The 27,638-nt window shown below is 43.8% G+C and overlaps 1 protein-coding gene across 4 annotated transcripts in view; it reads right to left on the bottom strand.

Moving 5' to 3' along the window:
* The window catches only part of cercam (cerebral endothelial cell adhesion molecule), a 42,679-nt gene extending 15,293 nt beyond the window's left edge, over positions 1 to 27,386 (bottom strand). For all 4 annotated transcript variants that reach the window (XR_014620287.1, XR_014620288.1, XR_014620289.1 and 1 more), the window contains exons 1-10: positions 27,082 to 27,386; positions 25,117 to 25,227; positions 15,745 to 15,862; positions 11,996 to 12,130; positions 11,220 to 11,424; positions 10,599 to 10,718; positions 7,899 to 7,981; positions 7,372 to 7,478; positions 6,847 to 6,979; positions 4,171 to 4,298 (exon numbers count right to left, since the gene is read on the bottom strand). Coding sequence is in view for 1 of the 4 variants with exons in the window: in XM_084325438.1 (XP_084181564.1) it covers positions 4,171 to 4,298; positions 6,847 to 6,979; positions 7,372 to 7,478; positions 7,899 to 7,981; positions 10,599 to 10,718; positions 11,220 to 11,424; positions 11,996 to 12,130; positions 15,745 to 15,862; positions 25,117 to 25,227; positions 27,082 to 27,284 (1,343 nt within the window). In the remaining 3 variants the exon portion in view is untranslated. The remainder of the gene's footprint in view (positions 1 to 4,170; positions 4,299 to 6,846; positions 6,980 to 7,371; positions 7,479 to 7,898; positions 7,982 to 10,598; positions 10,719 to 11,219; positions 11,425 to 11,995; positions 12,131 to 15,744; positions 15,863 to 25,116; positions 25,228 to 27,081) is intronic.
* Between the last annotated feature and the right edge of the window lie 252 nt (positions 27,387 to 27,638).

The following is a 27,638-nucleotide window of genomic DNA, read 5'->3' as shown; positions in this document are numbered from 1 at the left end:
ACCAACTGTCCGTCTGCAACACTACTATCACCGACATCTAAGAAGGGAGATCCCCCCTTGAATGGCCCTTCTAAGGTTTCTCTCCTCCACACTGCCTGTGGAGCTTTTTTCCCTATTGTTAGGTTTTAGTGAGTTTTTCCTTACCTTCGCGTGGGGTATGTCTGGGAGTGCTTGCATTCATTAATTTATGTTGCATTTATTTTAAATTTGTTGGACCTTATGGTGTTCTTGTTTTGTTCTTGACTTATTGTTATGTTTCTTCTTGACTTGTTTAAAGAAGACGTGTCCGGCCCATGGGGACATTAACGTGTGTTGTCGGGCCTTACAAATACATTGTATTTGATTTGTGTGCAGCCATTTGTTTTTGTAAAATGCTACATCTGTCACACATGTTCTTAGCAGCTCACAATTGTTGGTTGCACCATAGTTCTGCCCCTCTTGACTGTGACAAAAAGGTTTTGAACAAAGTTAAGGTCATAGCTTGTATTTGACGATATTATTCTTTGTTATTTACTTGAATAGTTTAATTCAATCATTGATTGATGGAGTAATATGGGGGTCTATACATTTTTTAAGAAAATAATAAATGTACATATGTTAAAATAAAAGAGCAATAAGCTAACATATTTTTACATCTATGCAAATGCATATGTACTATTTGCAACTTGAATAAGTAATAAATACAGAAAGTTATTTAACAATATGTAAAGGAGTAGCTACATTTATTTTACATTACATTTACATTTATACAGTCTTTGGCCCTTTTGGGCAACCATAATGCTGATGTGGCCCTCGTGAAAATGTATTTGACACCCCTGCTCTACAGGAAGGGACAGAGCAGGACAACACTGAGGCCCTCTACAGGGAAGGACAGAGCAGGACAACACTGAGGCCCTCTACAGGAAGGGACAGAGCAGGACAACACTGAGGCCCTCTACAGGAAGGGGCAGAGCAGGACAACACTGAGGCCCTCTACAGGAAGGGACAGAGCAGGACAACACTGAGGCCCTCTACAGGAAGGGACAGAGCAGGACAACACTGAGGCCCTCTACAGGAAGGGACAGAGCAGGACAACACTGAGGCCCTCTACAGGAAGGGACAGAGCAGGACAACACTGAGGCCCTCTACAGGAAGGGACAGAGCAGGACAACACTGAGGCATTCTACAGGAAAGGACAGAGCAGGACAACACAGAGGCCCTCTACAGGAAGGGACAGAGCAGGACAACACTGAGGCTCTACAGGAAGGGACAGAGCAGGACAACACTGAGGCTCTACAGGAAAGGACAGAGCAGGACAACACAGAGGCCCTCTACAGGAAGGGACAGAGCAGGACAACACTGAGGCTCTACAGGAAGGGACAGAGCAGGACAACACTGAGGCTCTACAGGAAGGGACAGAGCAGGACAACAATGAGGCCCTCTTTTGTGACCCTCGAAGTGACACTGTATAGATCGCAGTGTACATCAGTGATTAACTACGGCGATTTCACCATCAAGTCGAATTGAAAAATATCTTCATTAATGATTCCAACATGTCCATGAAGAGAAAAGTTGTTGGAAGGCAGTTTCAAGAAAGATGGGAAAGTGAATACATGTTTGTGGTTAAAGGATACAAATAATTTTATGTCTTTTGTGTTATGATGAGTGTCGGTCGTCAAAGAGTACAATCTACGTCAGCATTTTGACACCAAACACATGCCAAATTTAGCCTCCAAGAAAAACAAAGGCATTTTAAAAGGCTTTTAAAAGAATTAAAAGGCAGACTGCAATCGCAGAAGAGTATGTTCATGTCCATGTTCACAAAAGCTACAGCCATAAGTTATGCAGCAGTGAAAGCTAGCTTTATTGTGGCTGAAGAAATATTGTCTGAACTGTCGGATCCAAACTGGCTGTGTGACTTTGCTATGTTGTGTGACATAACCGAGCATCTCGCCCCATAGGAATCAGAAGTTGCAGGGATCCAAACAAGTCCCACCCAAAACTTCAGAGAACTTGCAGACAAATGTTTTCTGTAATCAAACTATCTCTCATTAGTTGGATGTATGGCCTCTGCAAGGTTTGCGCTGCCCCTGTGCCTCAAATAGATCCGCTATCAGCTCTATCTTTAATTTTTCAAAATGTTCAGTTGCTATTGCATGCACTCATCTGTGTTTCAAATCACTACACACATGCGTGCATGCTTACCAACTGTCCGTCTGCAACACTACTATCACCGACATCTAAGAAGGGAGATCCCCCCCTTGAATGGCCCTTCTAAGGTTTCTCTCCTCCACATTGCCTGTGGTGCATTTTTTCCTATTGTTAGGTTTTAGTGAGTTTTTCCTTACCTTCGCGTGGGGTATGTCTGGGAGTGTTTGCATTCATTAATTTATGTAGAATTTATTTTAAATTTGTTGGACCTTATAGTGTTCTTGTGAAAATGTATTCGACACCCCTGCTCTACAGGAAGGGACAGAGCAGGACAACACTGAGGCCCTCTACAGGAAGGGACAGAGCAGGACAACACTGAGGCCCTCTACAGGAAGGGACAGAGCAGGACAACACTGAGGCCCTCTACAGGAAGGGACAGAGCAGGACAACACTGAGGCCCTCTACGGGAAGGGACAGAGCAGGACAACACTGAGGCCCTCTACAGGAAGGGACAGAGCAGGACAACACTGAGGCCCTCTACGGGAAGGGACAGAGCAGGCCGTTCTTCCTGAGGAGACTCTGGTCCTTCAACGTGTGCAAAAGGCTGCTGCAGTCGCTTTAGCAGTCTGTAGTAGCCAGCATCCTCATTTTTGCCATGGTATGCTGGGGGGCAACATCAACTCAAGGGACACTATGCTGAACAAGCTGGTGAGGAAGGCTAGCTCCTCCAAGTGGGAGTCGAACTGGTCAAATGAGAAGTGGTTGCAGAGGAAGATGAGGAGCACATTCAGCCAGACTCACTCATTTCTAGTACCCTGCCTGTACCTACCATCCCCCTCCCCTATGCTGCTATGACACCTGCATTTCTAGAACACCTTATTTTATCGTATTTTCCCTGTTCCCATATATACAGTATGTGTGTGTGTGTGTGTGTGTGTGTGTGTATATCAATTTTTTTGTTTCTTTTTGATTAACACATTGACTTTCTCGGGTTTTGGTAGTTTTTTATTTTATTAGATTTTTTTATTCATTATATCTTCACGGACCTCTGTGTTACCATAGGAAATCATTCTGAATTCCCAAAAGCGCAATACCGGCCGCATCCTGCTAGGTGACAGTATCGCCCACCCTTTGAAACCTTATTTCACACTCTGTGTTAGATCGTATATGGTCCGGGCGCAGAATTTAGATCGCTTCATGCGAGCACTTCGAAATGCGTTCAGCACACTTGAGGCATATCCCGTGCCACTTCGTGTCAGGGACCCGATCGACATCAATACTGGAAATAGCTATCAGACAATTGGAATATTCTTTTTGGGATACCTCCTAGTAAAGGTAAGGACTATATGACATCAATTCCACCTTGATCCTACAATGATTTCATATCGATCCGGCCGATCAACGTATGTAGTATTCAAAAATGAATGCCGTTACTGGCGATCAAAGCATAAAAAACGACCCCCCCCCCCCCCCCCTTTCATGCATTCATGATGAAACATAATACCTATTATATACCTTTGAACTGGAAATAGTAGCGTGTACAGGTGAGCAACGCCAACGCTTTTAGCAAAATTCACATATTGCTCCATAGCGCCGTTTTTAGGAATTAGCCAGGATCACTCTGAAACTATACAATATTCACCACGGTATAACACGCGAACGTATACATGAAAAAAATTATTCTTTTTCACATGTTGAACGATGGATTGTTAATGTCAAATGAGCCATAGTATTGTCTCCATAGCTATAATATAGAATATCGATATAGCCCTGCAAACACTGCAACGCACAGTGAAAATCCCTATACTTTACAGCGCTGGCACACTAAGTACAAAGATGGGAAAACATTGTGGCAGTCATATGTTATGTTAAGTGTTTTTGTTGTTCTTTGTTTTGTGTTTCATGTTGCAGGACCCCCTTGAAGACGAGATGCTACATCTCAAGGCGTTTATCCTGTGAATCGAATAAATAACTTCCACATTATGCAAAGAACGTACATACATTGCACGTACACATACACACACACACACTCTCTCTTACATAATGTCCCAGTCCAGCTCCGCCTGCTCCACCTCCTCCATCACCCTGACGAGTCTCCGCTTGAAGTTGGCCTGGAAACGCACGTCATCCTCAAATATCAACGCCATGTCCATCTCCTGGTCCACCATCTGAGAGAGAGAGAGAGAAATATATATATATATATATATATAGAAAGAAAGAAAGAAAGAAAGAAAGAAAGAAAGAAAGAAAGAAAGAAAGAAAGAAAGAAAGAAAGAAAGAAAGAGAGATCAAAGATCAACCGTCTTGATTATGTCTTCTATATCATGGAAACCACTCAAATGTGTTAGGTATTATAAAGGCTATTACGTTGCACTGTGTCGCTTTCAGCAGAAATAATTACCTTTACAATAATTAGTAACAAATGCTTGGGCTGTGACTTCCAAAGTGATTAAACCTGTAAATGTTAACAGAAGTACTAAACATTTAGGAAAATCTCTAAATAAAAAAATATGTGTTTACATCAACCAAAAGCCAGGGATACAAAGATCCAGCTGCGTTTGTTGGTTGTCGAGTGTTTTAGAATAGCCTGGTGCTTCATGTTTGTGCATTCCCTAATTATACCAACAGAATGTGGTTCCACACACTTTCCTTTCATAGACTTGAGGACACTGATTTCTGACTAGCCCCATAGAAGTTGTGGCTAGTTAGCTACAACGTTGTACTACAAATGGAGAACATTATACTCTACGCCGTGCAGACCGCCATGCGGTGACCATTTCAAATGGAATGACTGCCAAAAAGGAAATCTTCTCAGGAATCTCTCTCAAGATGTTCAAAGAGTATAGAGAGAGAGACCTGCTGCAGGCAGATGAGTTGAGGTAGCTGGACTGTCCCTGGATTACAGAACCACACTTCTGGTTAGGCCAGGGGTCAGCAACCTTTACTATCAAAAGAGCCACTTTTCCCCCGTCCCACAAAATAAAATGCTCAGGGAGCCGCACAACCTATTTACCCTTAAAATGAAGATAACACAGTGTATAACGTTTTATATATCCCCAAGCATACCCCACATTTAGCATAAAACGCCTGACAATTGCATACCCAAAGTAATTTGCGATTTATTATACTTTATACTTATAGCACACAGTTTGTTGCATTAATGGGATTATAAAGCAACAAAAAGAAAAATGTTGACTTTTTAATTGCTGTTTTTACCTGTTATAACAAAGGAAAACCTCAAACTCTTATGAAGAGGAGAAAAAATACTGGCTGTGTAGACCTATTTTTTTATAAAACACAGAAGAGGAGACAAAACACTGGTGTCTGTAGACCGACGTTGAAATAAAACCCTGAACTATTCAGGTATATTTGAGTCCTTCCCTTATTTGTGGAACATTTATAAAATAGAAAGTAGTCCACTTTGAAAAAAGAATACCATGTGTAGACCTACTTTGAAATAAAACACAGAAAAGGAGAAAAAACACTGGCATCTGTAGACCTACTTTGAAATAAAACCCTGAACTATGCAGCTCTATTAGAGTCCTTCCCTTATTTGTGGAAAATCTATAAAATAATTTTTTCATTGTTCGCAAATTTCGCACCACATATCAGGCATACAGGTAAGCCTTTTGTTGACTAAATATCTTAGTTGATGAAATTTTTTTCATTTCAGTGTCACAGTATGACATCGATCTCCAAAATAAGAAAATAAAATAAATAAAAAGGTAATTTTTTTTTTTGGCCAGTGAGCCGCAGCTGATTGGCTAAAGAGCCGCATGCGGCCTCGAGGCCGCAGGTTGCCGACCCCTGGGTTAGGCTTAGATGTGGATTGATATCATCATCATCAATAAGACTCTGCTCTCATTAACTGTCAGAGCAAAAAACAAGCTCTTTTGTTGGACGTTCTTTGATGGACGCATTTGCCCCAATACATAAAGAATACATAAATGTTATATTGCAGCGGTCAGGTGGCGTAACGGAGATTGCGTTCGTCACCAACCCCGGAGCGGCAGGATTCGCCTGTTCGAATCCAGCTCACAGCTCCGGGGTTGTCACCAGCTTGGCTGGCCGTTCACACTAATACAATTGGCAGTATTAGAGGGTGGGAGAAGCTGGCGGGGTGGGTCCGGGTCGTTGTAAACAGCGACTCCTACAGTTCGGTCGGGGCGCCTGCTAAGCGCGGATAGGATCTAAGTGGGATAGTGTGATCCTTCCACACGCTACGCCCTCTCAGTGAGAATCCGCGCTGCCAGGTGAAAAGAAGCGGTTGATTGGCTGGACGTGTGTCGGAGGAAGCACGTGGTAGCCTCCACTCTCCCAGACCGACTGTGGGGGGTAAGTGCGCAGCGACCAGGAAGGGGATTGGGAATTGGCATAACGACTAACATTGGGATGGGAGAAAAATCGGAGGAAAAAGGAGGGGGAAAAAGATCAATAATATAAAAAAAAAAAAAAAAAAAAAAAAATTATATTGCAGCCTGGTTTGTTGCAGCTGGCTGAACTCGCTCAATACTGGATCGATTCAAACCATTTTGATCCCTACCTGTCGGTTACACTCAAAATGATAGAAAAGGATCAAACCTTTTTTTTCTGCCCAAAACTACACGGTACAGTTTTAAGACTCCCAACTTGGTGCGGCGAAGGTAGTGTCGAAGTAAAAGCATTCGTCTATCACCGCAAAAAAACAAACAAAACAAAACAGACTCCCAAACTCACCTCCTTCCAGATGAAGTAGTGGGAGAGGAAGCAGCCCACCTCTCCTTTGGTCAGGGTTCGACCAGAGAACGGATCATAGTAACCAGGCAACAGGTCTACGCCTAGGATCTTTATATCACTGGCATTCAGAGCACTGCACACACACAAGCACACACACACACACACACAGGGAAGAACGGAAAGTACTTTTCTATTAATAGATGGTTTACAAAAAATTGCTACTTCTGATATTTCCTAGAGGGTTCTTTTTTCTTCTGTCATCCCAGGCTTTTCTTGACTGACTGACTTTCCACAAGTTTCCCAAACCTAACCTCAATTTCTCTCTCTCTCTGTGTGTGTGTCTCTCTCTGTCTCTCCCTCTCTCTGTATGCGTGTGTGTGTCTCTCTCTCCCTGTGTGTGTCTCTCTCTGTCTCTCCCTCTCTCTGTATGCGTGTCTCTCTCTCCCTGTGTGTGTCTCTCTCTCTGTCTCTCCCTCTCTCTCTCTGTTTCTCTGTATGCGTGTCTCTCTCTCTCCTCATACTCACTTCCCGTCCACAGCATCAACCACCTTGACGTCGATCTCCAGTTCGTTGAGAGAGAACAACATTCTGTTTCTTCGGTCTGAGCGTCGGCGCAGGTTGATCAGGTAAACCTGGAGGCCAGAAGGTAAAACATGTCAATATGTCGTCACCAGTGTATATCTGGAAGAGCTATGTGTTCCACCAAGGACGACATGTAATCAGCCCCATTGATTTTGCAGTCGTTTTGCTGGAGCTATCGGTATCCAGCATGAAGAACAGAACCATTCTACAACATCAGTGTTAAGAAAGAAATATTCTGAATTTACCCTTTAATAACATCTCAAATAAATGTAATGTAAATATTTTGTCCTCGTCATTCTATAACTATTAAAATACTAACACCAAGAGCTGAAGCCACATGCGATGGGTTGCTAACTTGCTCACTAACATTATCTGCTGCTATATATTGCTTATGTGGAGGAATCATAAAAGTTAAGAATATTGATATCCAAAGCAAATGTTTAACACGCGCGTAGCCAGGAGGGCCTCACCTCTTTGAAGCCCATCAGGTCTCTCTGTTTGGGGAAGGTGTGGATGTGACGGGAGGGCCTCATGGGCATGGGAGGACCTTCAACTGCAGAACAGAGAGGGGACCAGAAAGCAGAAAATAGGTTTGCTCACAATGAATGAAATACTGCATGCATTGCACTTGCATGTGTGGAATAATAATTGCGTAGATGAATAAACCTCACAGAGTGAAGATGTAAGGGTAATATATACATATAAAGGAAATCTCAATGGGTGCTGGTATCACAAGAGACTTTGGCCGAAAATAAACCATTACCACACATGATATATATTAACAACATATAACAAGTAGTGTAACTAATTACTTTAGTTATATAGTTAATTAGCCCCTGTCACAACAGTGGACTGTTTACATGGACTGCCCCCTCATAGACCATTAGTTGATTTGGTCGGTTTGGTCTTAATCAACCAAGACTTTGTTAGTCAATTAAGGCTCCCACATAGTCGGGCGAAACGTACATGGAACGGACTCCGCAGAGGTCCGCGCGTACTCAAAGCAGACTCAAAGCGGAATCAGCTCAGTAGGTGTCACACAAAAGGCTGCTCTGCGTGTTGGTTGACATCGACCTGCATTAAATGTGACACCGATCTGCATTTTACTCTGAACACTCACTCCGTGCCAAGAGAGAGTAGGGCAGGATCATAGTTATATGGGTAGGATTGGTCCGGTAAAACTTTGGCAGGTAGATGACGCAAAATTTTGTTTTACTATCGCTAATCGGTATCCATTGCAATTCATATACATTTTGACCATGTCTTTTTTTCATCTGAAGAAGAAACTTGAGAAATTTGAATGGCTTTTCTAAAGTGTATAAAACTGCCAGTTTTATTTCGAAATCTTGGAAACAGAGATAACCTAGACTCTTTATTTTGACATTGGTGGACGACGCCGTGACAGAAAGTGTAAATAGGGAAATGGGAAATGTAGTAAACTGGCACGAGAAATGTAGGAAATTGGTACGCGGTGGTACGCTCGACTATGAAACATCAAATGACTGCGGACATGCCGCGCGGAGTCCGGTACGTTCCACCCAACTCTGTGGGAGCCTTTAGTTGTTTTATATGCTATTTTCCATGCTGGATATTATATCCTGAAAAATTAAACATTATGGGAAATTCAGTAGAAAGCCATCCCGACTGCAAGCTAGCCTAGCTCAGCAGAAATGAATGGAGGCAAATGCATAGCGGCTAGCCTAGGCGTTAGCCAACCGACACCTCTCCTGGTGTTTTAAGGTAGGCTAGTGGTCTGTATACGCATTTGTGTTAAGCTTGCAGCTGGATGGGGAGCTCCAGTAGCTCACCGCGTATCTCGGCGCTATTTCGGCGTCGGGGACAACCGTGCGCGTCACGGATCTGGGGTACACGAGTTCGACTCCCGGACTCGCCGTATTTTCTCAGAGTGTCTTTCCCCTGATCTATATCCTATTCAACCTGTTTCGGTCGGTCATGCTTGACCAGAAAAAGCGATAAACGCTAAAAAGAACCAGCTGACTGGTCAAAGTTTAAAAAAAAAAAAAAAGCTTGCAGCTGGATAGCTTCCTACTGAACGCACAGAGATTAAATTGGTATCTATCTTTTTGTCTGACTCTGGAGAAGACAGTAAGTTCATTTCCCATAATGTTGCCGTGTTCCTTTAACACTTTCAGAGCCGGCCGTGTTTTCCTTTTTACCCCCTTGAATGCCGAACGTTAATATCGCCTAATCTATGTTTTAAATTATGTGTCTAATCTGCCCGTCGCATTATCAATGACCCATTTCCAGTCAACATTGTCGAAGCGGATTGTTTTTTTATCGGTTCATTTCCGTTTTATAGCATTTTGAAAAGCCCTCGTTTTCAAGAAGAAGAAAAAAGAATCCCTGATAAACGCTGATGTACTGTAATATTCTAGAACGTTGTCATTGTTCGGCCTATTTATGAATCGTTTTCAAATAAACGCTAGATTATCGATAGTATATGTGTACGTATGCACGCTGGTGCCGCAAGCTGTAAATCGATTCTCTTATTTCCTGATCACTCGCACAGTCAAAACAGCCATATAGGGGCAAAGCTTATATCTCCGCAAAAAAAGGTCTGATTATCCTAATACTGGTAAAATAGATTCCTTACCTGAGATCAGATGGTATCCAAATGGATTATTCCAATTCCTGATCGACCATTCCAAAAATCTATCCTTTTATTGATCCCACGCGTATACTGTAAAACAGCATATACACGCTGTGCTGAGGGTCCATCATGAAGCTGATCGGCCCCGGTTACATGCGTGAGAAGTAAAATGTGGAGTCCGGGTTTTTTTCCCCCATGCATTTTCATTGAGTCCAATCCAAAAGGGTGAATTACCATCTGGGAGACGATAGGGGGCGCTTTTTTCACATCCGAGCACCTGGGGTGGCTGATTTACCAACGGTAGACTCGGTTGATGAAATATGAATTCAGATCGCTAATAAAAAAAACAAAAAAGGGAAAAAACGAATATTCTCATTATGGGCATTCAACCCGCGGGGGGTAAACCCGAGAAAACTCGGGTTGGGCATTCAAAGTGTTAAAGAAGTCGTCCTGCATTATTGCATGTGGATAATATTCTTTGAAATGTTGAAGAAAAAAAAGCTATAGAAGAAAAAAGCGATACGTAGGAAGGAAAAAGGTATTTGTTGTCTGTGCTTACTCATGGACTCCAGGTGGAGGTGGACAAAGTTGATTCTGTCGTCCTCTAAGGTGTGGTGTGGTTTGGCCGGGACGTTCAGGTAGCCGTAACGCACCTTGTTACACAAGTACATCTGAGTCTCTAGGGAGAACAGAAACACATATGAATGAATAAACATGAATGAATAAACATGAATGAATGAATGAAGGATTCGTTGAGACCTTTATTGTGTGACATAGTAGGATTAGTACTTCCATGGAAGATAAATTAATAAATTCAATCATCTGTTGGTTGAATGAATGAATGAGGAATGAATGACTCCACAACATGAGTTCCCCATTCCCCGTGTATGGAATGGCTCCAGAGAGTTGAGAGTTCTTTATTCTGATTTCAAGCTTTGGGAGAGAGTGGTGTATGTTCATAAATAAATACTTACTGAACTGTCCTGGGACACAGGAATAACATGTGAATTCTTAAAATGATGGTAACTATTTTCCTTTAAAAGGTGAAATCAGTAGGGGGGGGGGGTTGATCTATACCGATTGCCAAACCAGAGCTTCGCCAGGTGCTGACATTTTTCAGTGCCAGTTGGGAGGATGGGCTTAAATTTGTAGGCCTGGGTCCAAGTGTAGTCTGTAGTACCTGCAGCTCGGCAGGAGAAGGCGAAGACGATGATGTCATCGTAGGGCCAGGAGTAGTCCTTGTGAGGAGGGTAGAAGGCCAGCTTCTTCATGCCCTCCTTCCTCAGGTCCAGCAGCATGGTGGAGTGCACCATGGGCACTGGGTAGCAGCCCAGTCTGTGGCGGTGACGGGTGGGGAAGTATTCTGCTGTGCGACGGTAGTAACCCTGGAAGATACGTACTTCTGTTTCAGGCCTTTCCACCATAACAGGATGACTTTTCAAATCGATCACCATATCTTTATTTATATTGCACACTTCAACGATAATACATGAAATGTAAAAGTATGAGATAATAAAATAGGGTAATAAAAAGTTGCAATAAATTAGATGCAGGGCAAAGTCAAATGGCATCTTACTGTATAAAAATGTGAGGTTATGGCTTTAATCTGCATTTTTTAATATTGGTTTGTGCTGTCCTATTCTAGAAAACAGGTTATATTCCTATTCTAGAGGATAGATTATATTCCTAATCTAGAGGTCGGGTTCTATTTCTATTCTAGAGGATAGATTATATTCCTAATCTAGAGGTCGGGTTCTATTCCTATTCTAGAGAATAGATTATATTCCTGTTTAAAATGACAGATTATATTCCTATTCTAGAGGACAGGTTTTATTCCTATTCTAGAGGACAGGTTATATTCCTAATCTAGAGGTCAGGTTCTATTCCTATTCTAGAGAATAGATTATATTCCTGTTCAAGAGGTGGTTCTAGTGTAAACTGCATAGTGTACCTTACCTGAGGAGTGATACCACACCAGTAGTTGGAATACGCTCCCTGGGAATCCAACATGGGAGCGATCACTGATTTGTTCTCCTTTATTAGCAGGTTGAGAGTCTCAGTATTGGTCAGGATATTGTCTGTGTCTGCATACTGAGAGGGGGGGCGGGGGGGGGGGGGGGGAGAAAGAGACAATAAAGTTAAAGTTATCCTTAACTCACTTATAGTTATCTGACCCAAAGTCAGAAAGAGACAATAAAGTTAAAGTTATCCTTAACTCACTTATAGTTATATCTCATTACTGGCAATCGCGTCTCGCTCTGCCTTCTGAGATATCATTATTATTTCCAGCACCTATTGTGCCCATGGAAACCAAACACATGCACGTGACCACGCCACTCCCCTGCGTGCCTCTACAATAGGCAGGAAGTGGTCATGCTTACACCCTTCCTCATTCTTTTCCAAACGCGGAAGCTGCTCATATGCACATGCAAACAGGTGGAACTTTGTTATGAAGCGTAGGGAGAAATTACGCAATGTTGGGCTTTCGCCAGAAGTACGCCAGCCCCCGGAACCTTCTCGGCACGTCCAGACAGCACGGCGGTCCTATCCTGTGTTTTCCTCGTCGCTTGACAGCGGACCGATGGACTTCGCGCGGCGCTTGGCAGTCGAGCCACGTCGTGCTCAGGTAGGACCTGCGCTGGCAAGCATTGGTACTGGCATGTTTGATACTGCTCGTTGTCTCGTGAGACGACGGGGCGATGTATTAGCGTGGGGGGGTGGGTGTTTGGATAAACGTGGTCATCATGACTCATTGTTGAATGTTTTTCCAAGTATCTTAGCGCGCGCAGCTGGTGCTAATGCTACAATGTTTGGGGCACCGTTTCCCATGTACCCCGCCGGGGCTGTCTTCACTCTTCCCTCCTCTTAACCATTCATGCTGACGGTCAATCGGTGTCTAATGTTGGGGGTTTAGCTGAGGCTTATTTACCCTTTACATGGGTGGATGGGCTGACGAAAGGGCTCAGGGCAGGTGTGCATTTGTGAATCTATGAATTGAAAATGGGGGACCCTGATGTAGACAGGACTAACGTTTTCTCTGGTCTGCATCCCCTTAACAATTGTGTGTATTGGGCTAGCCCATTCTGCAATATGTTAATAAAGTTTTCGTTCATTCAATCATTTAGCCCTTACACGGGTGCATGCACAGATGTGCCACAGTGGAGGTTATTGCATGACTACTAGTGGAGCAGTGCTTCACTAGTAATAGACTTTGGTCAGCAGCCGCCACTGGTGTTCCGTGCTTAGTGAAGCAGGTGGCATCGGTCCAAGAGCCCGGCAGGTGGCTGGTGGGCTGATGAAGCTTATACCGCCGCAGTACAGAATTTAGCAGCAACTAACAACATTGCTCAATTGGCTGCTTTTCTGTCAAAAATGGTGCCTGGTGGTGGGGCCTTAGGGCCAGCCGACGTCAAAACCATCGCGCAAGGTTTTGAGGTTATTCAGCTTTTGACCCAGCCGCAAGCTATAACCGCAGGGAGGGCTAGGATGCGGTCAACGGTTGTTCACAGGCATCTTTGGTTGGAGCAATCTCCCCTTGAGGAGGGGAGGGGTCTCCTCAGGGCTCGCCTCTCTGCGGGTGGATCTTGGTCTGTCCACGGGGCGCGGGCGGTATTTGACCTGGGCTCCACGCCGCCCCACACCGCGCAGCCAGAGGTGAGAGCACGGCCTCGCCAGCGGCTGCGGCGAGGCCCCCGGCCATGTTTCCCCCGCCTGAGATACCCTGGACACAAAGAAAACAGGTGATCACAAGGCCGACAGCCTCGGCGGCCGAGGGATCGGCTATATTAGATGGGCACGCCCTAAAAAAACGTTGCCATCTAGCTGTGTCTAGCACGCTCTCCGGTTACTCCCCCCCGCTACGCTACGGGACTTAGGGCTCTGATTTGTCCCCTTTGGCTGTGGGCCGCGTTCTTCCAGGGAAGCGCAAGCGGCCCCACATTTCACTTCTCATGGAGACAGGGGCTGACACCCAGTTGCTAGCTAGGCCTGGGTCTGTCTATGAGAATGCTGTGCTGTCAAGCGGCTCCCACACCACACGTCCTGCGTCTGTGTTTGGTGAGCCTGGTGTTGTATCTGTCGACGGAGCAGGGTTCCCTGTATCTACAAAAATTTTGTCAGAGGGGGAACTCTAGGCCCAGGAGGTCGCAGCGTGGGTTCCCCCCAGCCCCGCCCTCGCCAGGCCGGGTATTACGTTAGTGCCTCCCCCGTCTGGACTTCCGATCCCGCGGTGGTCAGTCAGGCACGCGTAATTGGGTGGTAGTAATATCACTACAGGGCTACGGTGTGTAGAGACCCACCCTATCGGGCAGTGTGAGGACCACACACCATGCATGTCCAGCTGCAGAGCAGGCTGTCCTCAGCAAGCTAAGCCGGGAAGATGCTCAGCGGGGGAGCCTATGTCACCAGGGGTGATGGCCGCTCCCCCCGTATCAGACCGCCCCTTCTGTCGGGGTCCCCCCCTTGGGTGCGATTGCCTCGTTGGTAGAGTCAGGGTGCGATATCCCGGCTCAGAGGACACCCTGCTTGCGCGGTTGGTGAGACCAGGGTTGACAACGCACAGCGGGAGGGACCGGGCCACCCATCTACGATTCCTAGCGGACCAGCGGCAGTTGGCGGCGGGGGCGCTTTGGAATTTTTACCACGTATGGCTGCAGTAGTAGCAATATGTCGGTGTGGATGGAGAGAACGCTGAGGGCGGCGCTTGTGTTACAGTTTACACACCCCCGCCCTCCGTTTTTGGGTTTGGTACAGACTCTATTATCAGTGACAGCCCTGGCCGAGGAGATTCGTTCTCTGGCGGCGAAGCAGGCCGTCGTCATGGTCCCATGGGAGGACGCGATGAGTGGCATTTCCTCCCGGTATTCTCTGGTGCACGAGAAATCAGACCCATACCGGACCTGTCCCATGGAAGGTTCAGAATGTTGACCGTCACCCACCTGTTAAGCGCTGTCAGGTGGGAGACTGGTTCACCTCCATAGACCTGAAGGATGCGTATTCGCATCCCGATCTTCCCTCCTAGGACATACCTACGTTTCCTTTTTCAGGGCATAGCGTACCAGAGGCTGCCGTTCGGCTACTCTCGGGCTCCTCGCATCTTCACCAAGTGCGTGGAGACCGCACTGGGGCCTCTGCGTCGTCAGGGGATACGAATTTTATTCTACCCTGGACAACGTTCTGGTCCTCGGCCGGTCAGAGAAGATCGCCAGGTCTCATACCAGGCAGGTGGTGGAATTCCTCACCAGCCTGGGTTTTGCTGTAGACTGGATCAAGAGTGCTTCTCTTCCCAGTCAACGTGTGGAGTACTTGGGCTTATTTCTAAGGTCAAGGTCTATATGGGCATCCCTCTCAGAGCGGCGGCGAGAGGATATTCTCAGCGCGCTCCGGAGGTTCCGTCCTGGCAGGACGGTTACGGCACTGACCGTGATATGCCTGCGCGGTATTATGGCATCTGCTCAAGCTGTGGTCCCTCTTTGCCTCCTCTTCATGAGGAGGATACAGAGGTGGGTTATAGGATAACCTTACGTTATCTGACCCAAAGTCATATTGGTGTCTAAAAATATTTATTTGAGAATGTCAAAATTTTAAAATAGTTTAGTTTTGATACTGTTATCACACATCCCATTACTGTGCAGTCCGAGTTGATGATCAATTGGATTAACATGTATTTTCCAAGAATATATCGTATCAACCCAGCCCTAACGTACCAGGATGTAATCAGCCCAGCGTTTCCTAGCGAAGTTGAGTGCAGCCTGTTTGAGCTTCATCACATATTCATATCTGCTATTGGGCCAGTGTTTTGGACCAAGCTCTCCTGCGTAGGACCTGGAGGGGGCAGAAAGAGGCAGAGCAGGCTATGCTGGTGAGATGTAAACCTTTAAAGAAGGCCCCATTTAAACATTGTCTGTGTTTTAGCCTTCAAAAACCATGACACATGTCACAGTATAATCAAATGTGTTCACTTTCCCTTTGTTAGAATTGTATAGTTATTAGGGCTGCACGATTCTTGCTAAAATGTGATGATATGATTTTTCTCTCTAAGAATTGAGATCACGATTCTCTCACGATTCTTATTTTTTGTCATCATTTAAAAAAGTAAAGTAAGACGGCTGGGTGGCGCAGCGGAATAAGCGCTCATCACCAACGCGTGAGACACTGGTATCGAATCCGGCTGTCAGCGTTGCCTCTGGCTTGGCCGGCCGTCATACTGGCTCAATTGGCAGATTCAGCGGGAGGGAAGCGTGTAGCTTAATCCCAGCGGAAGAGTGCAAGAGCGCTTCCGCATTCTTCGCTGCGCATGCGCATGAGGTCCCTGCTTAGTTCAGACGCCCCATTCAACACGGTTAATCACAGATATAATATAATAATAATATATATACGCGATGGACGCAGCAGGCGATCTTCTTGCTGTCATTACATCCATGTATGTGATTGATTGATTGATTGAAAAGTGTATTAACAGATTGCAGAATGGGTACAGTACAGTACAGCTCAATGTGCATCTTCTCTTCTGTGTTTGTTTCCTTATTTGATCAATCGCAGAGAGTGCTGGGCACTCAGTAACCGGGGCGCGCGCGGTCTCCTCACCCGGGGAAATAACACAACAACAACAACAATTATGCTGAAGCAGCGATGCGGTTATGTGGTACTCGGAGTCGTAGCTGCTTCAGCATAATTGTTTGTGTTATTTCCCCGGGTGAGGAGACCGCGCGCGCCCTGGTAACTGAGTGCCCAGCACTCTCTGCGATTGATCAAATAAGGAAACAAACACAGAAGAGAAGATGCACATTGAGCTGTACTGTACCCATTCTGCAATCTGTTAATACACTTTTCAATCAATCAAATCAATCAATCACATACATGGATGTAATGACAGCAAGAAGATCGCCTGCTGCGTCCATCGCGTATATATATTATATCTGTGATTAACCGTGTTGAATGGGGCGTCTGAACTAAGCAGGGACCTCATGCGCATGCGCGGCGAAGAATGCGGAAGCGCTCTTGCACTCTTCCGCTGGGATTAAGCTACACGCGGGAGAGAAGCCGGTGGGTGGTACTCTGGTCGTTGTAAACAGCGACCCCTACAGGTCGGTCAGGGCGCCTGCACAGCAAGGAAGGGAGATGGCGAGGGTAGTGTGAGCCTCCCACACGTTACACCTCACCAATGAGAGTCCACGCTGGCAGGTGAAAAGAAGTGGCTGGCTGACTCTGCATGTATCGGAGGGGACATGTGATAGTATCCATCAACCCTCCCTAGACGACCAGTGGGGGGCACATGCGAGCAACGACCAGGAAGGGAGGGGGGGGAATTGGCACGGCTAAATTGGGATGGGAGAAAAACAGGAGGAGAAAAAGTTTTAAAAAACAATAATAATAATAAGTAAAGTAAAAAAATATATATTATTTACATTTTAAGAAAATTTTTAATTCTCATAATTTTGAAATGAGATGGCATAGGTCTATGAATCAAGATCTGTTTTTTTGGGGGTTTTATTTTATTTTATTAATCGCGCAGCCCTAATAATTATCTTATTTTATTCTATGCTATTTTTATTTGAGTATATTTTATATTATATTGGATGCTTCTACGGCCAAGGAACCACAACAAAGAGTAAGTCACTATTTTTTTGCTGTAAAAGGTACCGAATTATGTGACAATAAAAGGAATCTGAATCTGTCTTCATACTATTATGTATGAAGTGTAAATGCTTGTAAACCGCATATTGAAGCAAAGGTATGAGCAGTGTTTCCCACAGGATTTTGTGAGACTGTGGTGGGTAAACCTCTGGCCCTCTAGGGGGGTCAGGGGGCATGCATGTTTTTTTTTGTTTTTAAGTTAAATTAATCAATCTGGTGCACTTTGAGAGCAAAATAAAGAGGCTAGATCTATGATGAACTTTGTGCTCAAAACATAAAATCGACTAGAGCATACATTTGAGCCATCAAAGAAATTAAGCAAAAGTAGTTACCTGTGTTGAACTGGTTTATTTTTTTAGAAAACAAAAGGATATACTGGATTACTATTACGACTACTACCACTGCCAATACTACCGATACATCCCTATTGGCAAACCTTTTTTTTTTGTATCCACTTTTTCTCCTTATTTTCTATTTTTCTCCCATCCCAATTTTCGCTGTTTCCAATTCTCCCCTCCCCTGTCTTGAACGTTGCTCGCATATGCCCCCCACAGGTCGGTCGTAGGGAGGATAGAAGCCTTGCATCACGTGTCCCCCCCGGTACACGAGGAGGCAGCCTGTCACATCTTTTCACCTGCCAGCGAGGACTCTCATTGGCGGGGTGTAACGTGTGGGAGGCTCACACTACCCCCGCTATTTCCTGTCTCTGCTGTGCAGGCGTCCCCCAACCGACCTGTAGGAGTCGCTGTCCACAACGTCCAGATTACCAGCCATCGACTTCCACCCGCTGACTCTGCCAATTGAGCCAGTATGATGGCCAGACCAAGCCGCAGGCAACGCCGACAGCCGGATTTGAACTCGGTGTCTCTTGCGTTGGTGACGAGCGCAATGTCCGCTGCGCCACCCAGCCGCCTCCTATTGGCAAACTTTATATTTAAAAAAGTATTTAAAGTTTTTTTTTTTTTATTATTATTAATAATTTCTTTTTGTTCATTATAGAACTGTGGCGGGACCAATTAGGTAATTAATGGGAAACACTGAGTTTCGTAGGCCAGTTATGCATGTAACAGGACTACTAAGACAGTACAAGGCCTATGGAACTCATTATAACCATTTCCACAGTAGAACACATGAAAATCAACATCTGATTATACTGTGAGCTTCCTGTTTTGGAAAATAACATGTGTTGTGGTTTTTGAAGGCTGAAACACCCATTGGATTGGAGCCAGGTGAGAGGATGCAGCACAGTACTAACTTTCTCAATACTAAAGCGATCAGTAAAATGATGTAAAATGGCCCCGAGTTCAAAAGAAGTGAACCTGTCCTTTAACTCTCTATTTCAGTGGCAGAGATATTGTATGCTATAGTTCAAATTACACAGATGCCACAGTCATGCGGCTCTCTATGGTTTCTATAAAGGACTGTGTGGAGATCTGCTGCTGCAGAGACAGAGGCATTTTTTTTTTATCCACTTTTTCTCCCATTTTTCTATATTTTCTCCCATCCCAATTTCGTATCATCCAATTCAACCCTCCCCTGTCACGAACGCCGTTTCTTGCCTCCCACAAGCCGGCTGCAATGTGGACTAAGTCATACATAGCACAAGTCCCCTCCGGTACTTGAGGTAACAGCAGTCGCATCTTTTCACCTGCGCAGCTCGATCTCTCAGTGGCGAGGAGTAACGCGTGGGAGGCTCACGCTGCCCCCGACACTTCCTGATTCTACTGCGCAGGTGCACCAACCGACCTGTAGGAGTCGCTGTCCACAACGCCCGATCCCCACCCATCAGTTTCCCACCCCCTAATACGGCCAATGTGTATTAGTATGAACGACCAGCTAAACTGAAAGCAATGTGGAGCGCTGGGCTCGAACAGGCAAGCCCAGCGTCTCCGTCATTCGTGGCGAGTGCCTTGCCCACTACGCCACGTAGCCACCCTCAGAGGCATTTCTTAGGTCTAGAAGTATCTATATTATGGGACAACAATTACCATAGCACCAGCATAGGAGATAGTGGAAGGAAGGAAGGAAGGAAGAAAGAAAGAAAGAAAGAAAGAAAGAAAGAAAGAAAGAAAGAAAGAAAGAAAGAAAGAAAGAAAGAAAGAAAGAAAGAAAGAAAGAAAGAAAGAAAGAAAGAAAGAAAGAAAGAAAGAAAGAAAGAAAGAAAGAGAGAAAGAAAAGAACATTTAGTAACACACCACACAAACAGACACATACACACACACACACACACACACAGTAAGTGGAGCAGGCAAGCAGAAACATGTGTGCCACATCATTCCTTGAGCACCGGGAAACATCAAGGAGGGTAAAACTGCAAGCTGTTCTCATGCTGACTCTCATATGATGACCGCCAGGTGAATCTCATGCTGACTCTCATATGATGACCACCAGGTGAATCTCATGCTCTCCTGTGATGACCGCCAGGTGAATCTCATGCTCTCCTGTGATGACCCCCAGGTGAATCTCTGTGAAAAGTTTATTTTTCCACTATACATACTTACATACTATACATAATGTTCTTAATTTGCCTACCTGATATAAGGGTTAAACATTGATGCTGTCAATTGTATGAATGTTTGCTTTCTGTAGTCGGTCCCCACTGCAAAATTACTGTATTACCCTCAGTCATACACTTTTACTATTATGTAGGCTATTTTTTTTTGTTTTATGTGATGTATTGTATATTATATATACATGCACTTCTATTGTGTTCTTGTGTGATTTATCGCACCTTTTATTGCTGTTATCTTGTGCAGTCTCCCTTGCAAAAGAGATCTTGTATCTCAATGGGACTTCCAGATTAAATAAAGGTTAAATAAAACATTTTAAAGTTTAATGTTTACATGGTCCTTTGTGAGTTTTATGACCCTGTATTGTTGTCAATGAGAACATGTGAATGTGGGGGGGGGAAGTGTTGTTTTCCTAAATTTACTTGACAAGTTTCTTCTCAGAGTGAGATATCCACCAAAGGACGCGTACAGCATGATTGCAGACAGAAAAGTGAAACTCTCTGGCAGGGATTCTTAAAAATGTGTAGCCAGGATGACTACTAAATTAGTCACAACCAAGACTCACTGAAGTATACTCAGCCAAGTTGATCTGTGCCTGAAGCGAGGTGAGTCTGATCCATTGTGATGGCTGTGGCACTACAGGTCCTATAAATCTGACCACAAATGTCCTGGTAAGGCCTAAAAAAAACAATGGTTTGGTTCCGGTTGCCGACCGACCCTGCAGATTTAGGTGCGACCCCATTTATTTTATGAGCTAAAAAAAGAAAATAATAATTAAACAATAAAGTTTCATAAAAATCTTAGTCAAACCTTTAGTATTATGGATATTAAACATGCTGGCAGAGTACATGCATCCATGTTGTTGTGAACATTTTAATTAAATAAAGAAATTCCCTATCCATAGTCGCTGTGGGAAAGAATTAAATTAAATAAATTCCCTACCATGGCCTTAACTGACAACAAACAGGAACCAAACAATATTTTCTTTTATGCCTAACTTAGAAACAGTTCGGACTTCAACACATTCACTGCTACACGATGCTCTTTCCCCTCTTTCCACTCGTAATGTTAATGCTTCAAATCATTAACAATTCCCTCTACAGCCTATTAGCACCACTTCTGTCCCTGTCACTAGGCCCCAACTTGACCCAGCCAGCTTTAAGGGCAGGAACGGTCTGGGTATAATCCACCTAAATATCAGAAGCCTAAAATAGATTATGTGAATACATCCATTTTACAGTCTGACCCCGATATCCTTGTCCTTGGTGAATCATGGCTTAAGAAAAGCATTGCTGATTCAGATATAGCTCTAATGTGCCACATTATGTACAGGGTGGATCGAGCTGGCAGGGGGTGGAGTGGTCGCATATGTCAAAGCGAGTATATCGGTATCCATTTTAGATGCAGTCTCCATACCAAAGAATTTTAAATGTATTGCTTTAAAGATCCAGTTAGGGCCCTAACCTAACCCAGATGATAACAGAACGGATCAGAACCAAGTTGAAAGACTGCTCAAAATCCACACTAATTGATATTTTTCCAATAGAATTGACAAAATTGTGGTCACTGGTGTTTTTGATCTAGGTAATAGTAGTCACTGTCCTACTGCATGTGTGAGGAGTGCAAAAATGGAAGAAACTAGGTCACATATGGTCATGAAAAGGAATTACACAATTTTAAATGAACAAGATTTCATGAATGATATTATGCATAGCAACATCCACTGCACGGCAGAGTCCACCGACGTTCAGGTGACCATTGACCTCGTCACAAATACTTTTAATTCTTTGATCAATAAACATGCTCCTCTCAAGAGACTCATAATTAACTCAATCTCCGCCGACAATGAGTATACTCGTTATTGGACGCCATCCTTTGAACACCAACAACGCGTATACTCGTTATTTTTTTTCCGATTTTAATATTCTATTCAATGTCAGGGACCCGTATGTTGCCGCTAGAAGGCATACTGCGACCCCGAGGGTGCAGTACCGGCCAGATCCTCCCAGGTGGCAGTATCAAGAGTGCAGTAAACCCTGTTCCAGACCCTGTGTTACACTCAGTGTAACATGTCTCCGGGCGCAGTTTTCTGGGTCGGGCGAGTCGAGCGGTTGTCCCGATTGCATTGAAGCGCGTCAAATGCCCCCGATCCATATGTCGTGGTGGGTTATGTCGTGGACCAGATGGAGATCAGATGGACCAGATGGCGATCAAACTATTGGAATATTATTTTTGGAATACTCCCGATCACAGGTAAAGACTATCTGACGTCAATTCTAGCTTGATCGTGCAATGTTTTTATACCGATCCAGCTGATCAGCGTTTTAAGTGTTCAATATGAATGCCTCTACTGGCAGTCAAAGAATCAGAAACGACCCCCCCCCCCTTTCATGCATTCATGATGCAACATAATACCCATTATATACCCATTATATACATTTGATTTGGGAATAGTAGCGTGTCCAGGCAAGAAACGCCAAAGCTTATAGTAGAATTAATGTATAAGGCTATAACTCAGCCTTTCGGGAATTACCCCAGACCACTCTGAAATTATACTTATATTCACCACGGGCTAAGGCTCGAACGTATGCATGGAAAATCTCTCTTTTTTGCATCTTGGCCGGAAGAAAGTCACTGTCAAATGACCATAGTATTGTCCCCATAGCTATAATATAGAATATAGATATAACTCTACAAACAAGGTGACGCACTTGTACACAATGTACAGTTTTTACGTCAAATGTATATACTCTCTTTTCTGGACTCTTTTTGTATCACAAACAGTACTGTATTTGCAAATCTGGTATGTCATAAATGTATAGATGTAGCAGTACTGTCTATCTGTATGTCATGTATATATATGTCCTGATGAATTGAAAATGGGGGACCCTGATGTAAACAAGACGAAAGTCTTTCTCTGGTCTGCATCTCCTTAACAATTGTGTGTATTGAGCTGTACTGTATTGTACCCATTCTGCAATCTGTTAATAAAGTTTTCAATCAATCAATCAATCAATCAAACTCCTATCTTTAAAGAGTGGCATAGCTACAACGGGACCCGTCTAATCCCTGGCGCTGAATGAGTTAAAGATAGAATAGCACCCTGGTTCCTGCATGAACTCTGCTTAATGACAGGAATAAGGCCTGGTCACGTGCTAGAGTAGAAACTCAGGTGATCCACAACACTGGCTTGCCTTTAAACAGCTCAGAAACAGATGTACCACAGCTATGACAAAGTCAAAATCAGATTACTATTTTGATTGAATTACATGTTCCTACACAAACGCGGCTCAGTTTTGGAAGGCAGTTAACTTAAAGAAAAACAAGACCTCTAATTCAATACCCGCCCATGTTAGTGTTGACGATTGTGTTATTTCTAGCCAGAACTAAATTATATTATATTGAGCAATGAACATGAAGAGGAGTTGCTCGGTGACCATCGGTCGAGGACTGTAGTTGTACTGGGCAGCCACCAGGTGCGACAGTAAGGAACAATGTGAATCAATACAACAGCTGGTTCTGATCAAGCAATCTGATTGGCTGAGAGCAATGTCTTACGTGTTTAGCCAATTAGCACCGCATGCAACGCTGAATAAACGTAATAAATCAAAACTTGTTACCTCAGTGTTTTGTTCACAGTGTGAAATCAAATATAAAAAGTGTTGTATACAAGCAATAGAATAATCAAGGGCACGTGTTCAATGTTGGGGAAACTGCTCTGAAACTGTAGTTTACCAAACTACTAGCTACTTCACTATGAAAAGTAGTTCAACTAAATCTCAACTACTCAAGAAAACTGTAGCTTGTCAAATTAAAACTATTTTGAAAAAGTAGTTAAACTACATGTAAACTACATTGATGAAAATTTGTGTCTGGAATCTCATAGTTACACAGACGTACTCTACAACTGAAGTGACACAGAGTAAAGGGTGGGTGTGTTTGATTTAGGGACCAGGGTAGGCCTCACTTAGGCAGCCTGAGGAGGGAACAGGGAGCGGTTGTTGAGGTGGAATCAGGAAAATGGACATATGTTGTTTGTAATTAACTACCTAAACTACATGACCAAAAGTAGATAACTACTGAAGAAGCTAGAGATTTTAATGTAGTTAATCTACCACACCCAACTACTATGAAATGTAGTTAAACTTTATTGAACTACATGTAGTTAACTACTCCCTAACACTACGTGTGTTATAGTACTTAACATCATGACTCGTACCTGCGACCACAGCCGTGATGTAATTTACTACACTCTCCCTCTCGTGTTCTATGGCTGAAGTGTATGACGGTATTGCTGGGAAAGTGTTCACCGTCAAACATCCCTGGATAAATAGTGGTTAAAATAAATGTTTTATCCAAAATGGATCATAACAAATACAGATAAATACTGACACTGAATACCAGTCAAAAAACGTTAGTATTGGGTAGAATTTCCTAAACATTCAAATCCAATAAAAAAGTAATAATAGAAATCAAAGCAATGTGGCTTGATTTTCTGCATTTTCTGGCAAACACATGTTATATCCCCCTAATGTAGAAAAATGGAATATGTCTCAAAAATGTTCGTCGAGTGGCCCAAAACGAATGGTCTAAGTTCATACCATTAAGTACAAGCAATTGACCATATTCACCCAGAGTGGGAACAGGGTGGAAAGAAATCCCAACCAGAGCATGACATAAGAATAAAATGGCTGCTGGGTGAATATGGTCAATGGTTTGGATGAGAAGTCTGTATTGACCGAGTGTTTATGTTTTGTGTGTTTATGTTTATGTTTTATGTAAATGTTTAGGAATTGGTATCGGCAGTGAAAGAGGCATCAGTGCCTTCCTGATAATATGACCAAATGGCTTCATGGAAAGAAAGACACTTTCCATTGCAGAGCAGATTTCCGTACAGCAGTGGAAATATAGACGAAGAATGTGTGAACTTACACAGGCTGGTCCATGGGTCTCCATTCTACATAGTGGTAGAACTTCTGTGTGACAGTCAGCCATTCTTTCAGGATGGCCGTGGTGTTGTCAGAATTATGGTCGGTGGCTGCCCTGGGGGGGGGAGTACAGGAACATTAGTAGTTCATCAGAACACTCATTATATTTAAGTGGAATGAAAAAAGGTAGGTAAACAATTGAAGGTATGACACTAATCTTGTCTATTGGGGGGATTCTGCCTCCACAAGTGAATGTTGGGGGTAGAAAACAAGCTTCACATTGTTTACAGCTTCTCTCCTTTTTTAACCTTGGTAACCCCAATTGTAGAGGCGGTTTTGCCCCAAACCCTGGTTCCTTGCCTAGTAGCGCGCACACACACACACACATATAGCCATGTGTTCATGCTCATTGTAGAGACATAACCATTTACCCTAACCATAATAACAACTACATGGAGCAGCAGTAGCAGCAGCAGAAGCACTAGTGGGCTAGATACTATATACCTGCCATGGATATTGGATAGTAACTAATTAGTAGTATAAAAAGGGTTATATTGAAATTATTTATTGGGAAAACCACATTGAGATACAGTATCTCGTTTTCGAGAGGGTCCCACATTTTGTGCAATGTAATACAGTATCAGAACACATAACACACAACAAAAAATAAATAAAGGACACATACAAACACAACAGAACAAGTACACATTATAAGAGCAGAGGATATGTCTCTCAATCTCCATCATAATAGGCATTGTGGCATGCACTCCATAGAAGGCTATAGGCTAAATGCACAAGCCTTTATTAACGCATGAGACATGCAGTGAGGATAATGGCCAACAGAAGCCACAATTCAAGTCAGATTTATTTGTATAGCACATTTCATACACAATGAAACCCAAAGTGCTTCACAATAAACCAGCAATATTAATACTACAATTAATGATCAAAGATATATTGCAAAATGTATGAAAATAAAGAGAATAGAAAATAGAGTCCATCTTTGTACAGTGCAAATCTGAAATGTAAAGAACATCCCTTCCATGCAAGACACACACACACACACACACACACACACACACACACACACACAGAACCTATATCAAGGATAAAAACCTAGTGAAAATCATAAGAAAATAAGTTTTAAGCCCAGATTTAAAATATATTTTCTGGGAAGATCCCAGCTCATCTGGCAGGCTATTCCAGAGACTGAGAATAAAGGCAGCTTCTCTAGCTTTTAATTTTGACTCTTGTTGTTATGCCTAGAAGGCCAGTACCAGATGACCTGAGAGAGAGCGATGGCTCAAACATAGTAAGTATATCAGAGACACAGTGTATTGTGGTGCAAGGCATTTAGGGCTTTGTAGACCAGCAGCAGAGTTTGGGAACCAATTCTACTGCTTACTGGAAGCCAGGGCACAGATCTATTACCAGTCAGTACCCTGACTGCAATGTTCTGAATGAGCTAGCCTACAGCTGCCCCAAATACTTTTTCCAAAGGCCAGAGAAGACATTACGAGTATCTACTTGTAGTGAGGACATGCATCCGTTTTTCTTACGAGACTCAGAGAGATATTTTGAAAGCCATAATTAAGGCCATTATCGTCTGGAAGCCAACAATATGTAGGTTTAGCCATTTATACCATATATCATCATTTACAAACGTTGATGCCGAAATACAACTTTTGGTAATTAACCAATACGGGTATGTAGGTTTGATAGTAGGTTGTGGAAAATATATAACTATATCCTGCTGTATGAGGAGGGAAGAGTGGAATGCACTGGGTGAAGAGGAGAGGAGGGGACAGGAGGAGAAGAGGGCGAGCAGGGTGCTGCATTCAATTCACTATCCAATAGAAACGCAAATTACTTTTCCAGAACGACCTGAAAGTAAGGGGACTTCAGCAACGAACTAGAATGATAGCACACACAGTCACACACACAGCCACACACACACACAGCCACATACCACACGGAGATGCGATCTTTGGGGTAGTTGAGCCTCTCCAAAGCCCCGAGGTAGTAGGGCAGAGAATGCGCCGTGTTCCTGGCTATAACAGCGATGACAATGGTGGGCAGCTGCATTTTAGACTCTTCTGGAAATTTCTCCTCCGAAAAGTAACTTTCTATTCGGGAAACTATGGCCCCTAAAAGTAGAAACCGGAGCAACATGGTGGAGGTGACTTCTTCTTTTTCTCCACTCTGCACAGCGCGTCCCTGTCCGCGTCAGCACACCGAGGGGAGAAAAAGGCTTTCCCAGGTTTTCAGCGTTTACATGGTTTACTGCTTGCCCCCCCCCCTCCCCCCTCCCCTCCCTCAAGATCACCCCCCCCCCCCAAGATCACATCCCGACGTGTGCCGGAGCCGAGGTTTTAAATTACAACTTCCGCAGTAGAGTACGGCCTCCTCCAAAAAGGCCAGTCAACACGATTGGGCTTGCGGCTCTGCAGATTTACCCTACTCAGTCTACACGATTGGGCTTGCGGCTCTGCAGATTTACCCTACTCATTGATTGATTGATTGAAA

The sequence above is a fragment of the Notolepis coatsorum genome, assembly GCF_963971535.1.
Source record: "Notolepis coatsorum genome assembly, chromosome: 11".
NCBI lineage: Eukaryota > Metazoa > Chordata > Actinopteri > Aulopiformes > Paralepididae > Notolepis > Notolepis coatsorum.
Note: the sequence above shows the minus strand (reverse complement) of the source record. Positions and strands in the feature narration are given on the sequence as shown.